The sequence below is a fragment of the Euphorbia lathyris genome, chromosome 4, assembly GCF_963576675.1.
Source record: "Euphorbia lathyris chromosome 4, ddEupLath1.1, whole genome shotgun sequence".
Classification (NCBI taxonomy): Eukaryota; Viridiplantae; Streptophyta; class Magnoliopsida; order Malpighiales; family Euphorbiaceae; genus Euphorbia; species Euphorbia lathyris.
In genome coordinates this window covers 34,917,659-34,921,309 of record NC_088913.1, presented here as the reverse complement: position 1 = coordinate 34,921,309, position 3,651 = coordinate 34,917,659, and the positions used below count along the sequence as shown (strand labels likewise).

General features: G+C 36.6%; 1 protein-coding gene across 2 annotated transcripts; it reads left to right on the top strand.

The window, feature by feature from the left end:
* Positions 1-216: 216 nt before the first annotated feature.
* Positions 217-3,426, top strand: LOC136227528 (uncharacterized). 2 transcript variants are annotated; one of them, XM_066016219.1, is made up of 3 exons: positions 217-511; positions 1,629-2,334; positions 2,443-3,426. In XM_066016219.1, exons 2-3 carry the CDS (start codon positions 1,716-1,718, stop codon positions 3,300-3,302), a joined length of 1,479 nt encoding a protein of 492 aa, XP_065872291.1. In that variant the 5' UTR covers positions 217-511; positions 1,629-1,715; the 3' UTR covers positions 3,303-3,426. The 2 variants fall into 2 exon arrangements, with proteins under 2 accessions (XP_065872291.1, XP_065872290.1); XM_066016218.1 differs by having other exon boundaries at positions 1,581-2,334.
* The last annotated feature ends 225 nt before the right edge of the window (positions 3,427-3,651 follow it).

The window sequence follows — 3,651 nt, the reverse complement described above, 5'->3', positions numbered from 1 at the left end:
ATAGTCGGGAATTATTATCCAGTGTTTGGTACGCGGGATGGGAATAGGGATAAAATAATACATTTTACTATTTTAACCTTATTTAAACTATATAACATTAATTTGAAGATAAGAGGGACTTTTCTATCCTATTAAAATTGGAGGAGCTTATCCCAACCCTCTTGAATAAATTTATCTCTTTCTATCTACCAAAAAAACATGACAAAATTATTTCGTGTTATTTTTTATCCCTATCTAAACTCCATTGTCCCAATTCCCATATCCCTCCTTGTAGTCTCGATTCTAGACTCGACTCATCCCCTCATTCTCCGTAATCTTCCGCAACCCAACTCCTTCTCCTGCAGTCCACACTGTCCATCTTCTTCGCCTCATATCAGATTCTAATCCATCATTCTTCGGGTTTTTCGATTCTCACTCTATCTATCGGCTTCTCTCTCGCAATCACGGTGTGTTCTGAATTTGGCTCATCACTCGAACTCTCAATAGTTTGATCATCTCAGATCAGATTGAGGTTAGTTTACTTGTTTATCTTAATTTCAGTTGTAATTTAGGGTTTTCTGAAAATGGGCCTTTTTGAGTTCGAGTTCAGTTAATCTACTCGGTCCTTATTCTAGAATATGCCTGTCCTAGTTTAGTCCTTCTGTTCGTTCTACAACTTCGTCTTCTGAATTTCTGTTTCTTAGTTTATTGGTTGTCTGCCTCAATGGTTTTATTCCTTCCATTGCTTTTCTTTTAACTGTTATATTTTCGACTTCGCTCACTCATAACTAAAGTTATTTAACACATTTCACGGATTTCCTTATTTTATTTTTCAGGTAATTGCTTGAAAAGAATGAGATTTTAAGTCAAACATGTATATCCTTGTTCGTGCTTCCTTATATTCATGTCCTCCGAGGACTTATTTCAAGAATATTATTTCAATTAAGTACTTGAGACTTGAAGTTAATAATTTATAGTTTCTTAAAACCGTAACACTTGGTAATTTGTAATTTAGATATCATTAGAGTTAGTATTTTGGCAGTAGATAGATCATTTTTCTTATTTTAGAAGATGAGAAACGGTAACATACAGATGCTATTTTTTTCTTTTGGAGAGCCATAAGCCATTTTGAAAATGAAGAAATTGTTCCTTCTTCATATATTATTTCTCTTCTAACCCTTGTTCTTTTACTAATCAAGTGTCAATATATATTGTGTGATAATGACATTATACGATAGAGAGTTGGATGAGATAAATTGACACATGGATTGTAATACATAATGGGATTGATTTTGGATTCATTCTGCTTGTGGCTGAACTATAGAATGAAATGCATGCTGGAAGGGGTATAGTAGAGGACTATTATCATGGCTCAGGTGGAATGTGATGGATATTGATATAATTTGGTTTTCTCTTTTGCATGAGTAATGACTATTACTGTTAGTCTCCACTTATGTGGTTATTGTTTTAAATTTCCTGAGATGTAGCTTTCTGCCTCTTGGACTCTTAAGTATGATATTTCTTAATTCTTATAATACATTTGTAGTTCCAACTTAATACTGTATATAATTTCCATATGTTTGTGTTGTTTTTCTATGCAGGAGTATGTGGTTTATTTGTAATAACACATGCTTTACTGTATGTCTCAGAGAGACGGGGAGTGAGGATTGTTCGGCAATTTGAGGACCGTTCAAATTTTGTGGTTCTATTTCAACTTCATTTTCATATCTCACTGGATGGGTTGTGAAGTCAATGGTGTTTCAGCTGAAGAAATGTCTCTGTCAGAAGATCTCCTCCAGCAACTGTTCAGGGCTTCAAACTTTTCAAACCTGAGAGACGCCTTAGAAAGTCTAATAGCAGCTTCTAGAATACATGATGGCCGTGCTGATCTTGCTTCAAAGGGTATTCTTCCTACTGTTGTGAAGCTTATCCAATCTATATCTTACCCTTCTGGACATGAATATCTCATACTTTGTTTGAAACTCATAAGAAATCTGTGTGCGGGTGAAATCAGCAATCAAAACCTTTTTCTTGAACTGGATGGGGCTGGGATGATTTCTGTTGTTCTCCGGTCGGCAGGGCTTGTTTCCGAGCCAGATTATGGTATTATCCGTGTGGGATTGCAGGTCCTGGCAAATGTTTGTTTAGCTGGAGAAAAACACCAAAAATTGATATGGCATTGCTTCTTTCCCTCTGAGTTTGTTGCAGTTGCAGAAGTCCAGAGTCGGGATACTTTTGATCCTCTGTGTATGATCATTTATACTTGTTGTGATGGAAATCCTAGCCTAGTTCTAGAGCTTTGTGGAGAACAAGGGTTGCCTATTGTGACAGAAATTGTGCGGACTGCATCTGTAGGTATGCTTATATATTTACTTTATCGCGTCTGTTTTCAACCATTGTTTCCATCTATTACCTATTACTTAAGATGGTATTGATTAGGGGCGGACATTGTTTTTTTGCCAGTTGGTTTCAGAGAAGATTGGTTGAAGCTGTTACTATCAAGAATCTGCTTGGAGGAAATACATTTTCCTATACTGTTCACTAGATTATATTGTGTTGGCGATTCCGAAAATAGTGAACGCATTGCTTTTTCAGCAGAACAAGCATATCTTTTGAGTATCGTATCAGAGATCTTGAATGAACGACTCAGCGACATAACTGTATCAAATGATTTTGCATTGTTTGTTTTTGGGATATTCAAGAGATCTCTTGAGGTCATTCAATCCCACTCAAGAGGCAAATCTAGTCTTCCAACTGGATCTGCGGCAGTCGATGTTCTCGGGTACTCATTGACCATTTTGAGAGATACATGTGCCCAACACGGTAAGACAGCTACCACTGAGGATTTAGTAGATGTGGTTGATACACTAGTCTTACATGGCTTTATCGAATTGCTTTTAAGTGTACTTAGTAAACTTGAGCCTCCTGCTATTATCAAGAGAGCCATGAGAGAGAATGAGAACCAAGAACCGTGTTCCTCAGAATCGTCGAAACCTTGCCCTTACAGAGGATTTCGGAGAGACATTGTTGCAGTCATTGGCAATTGTACTTTCTTAAGAAAGAATGTTCAAGATGAGATAAGGAAGAGGAATGGGGTTCTACTGCTTTTACAGCAGTGTGTTATTGATGAAGAGAACCCATTTCTAAGGGAATGGGGAATATGGTGTGTGAGAAACTTACTGGAAGGGAATGTAGAAAACCAGAACGTGGTGGCCGAATTGGAGCTTCAAAAATCTGTGGAGGTGCCGGAGCTTGCTGGAATTGGTCTCCGAGTAGACGTGGATCCAAAAACTCGACGTGCAAGGCTTGTAAATATGTCATAAACTTGGACTGTTATCACATCAAAATGAAATCATAGCTTGTGAAAAAGCAGAAGCTTGTTGCCAATTCATATGGCATTGACTGGTTTTCCTTCCATGGTTATTAGAATGTTGAAATGTCAAATCATAGTTTAGTACCTGTTCAAATGTACAAATTATTATTTAAAATTCTTCAAAAGGTTAGATTATCATATTGCTTTAATTTGATATTATAACTGTTGGAAATTAGGCTAAGGTATATCAGCGGAAATATAAATTTTTTAACCTATTTCCATTTAACTCTAGGATCCGTTAATCGTTATTTCATATAAAGAAGGATAAGAAGGATTACCTTTTGATGATCAATCTACCG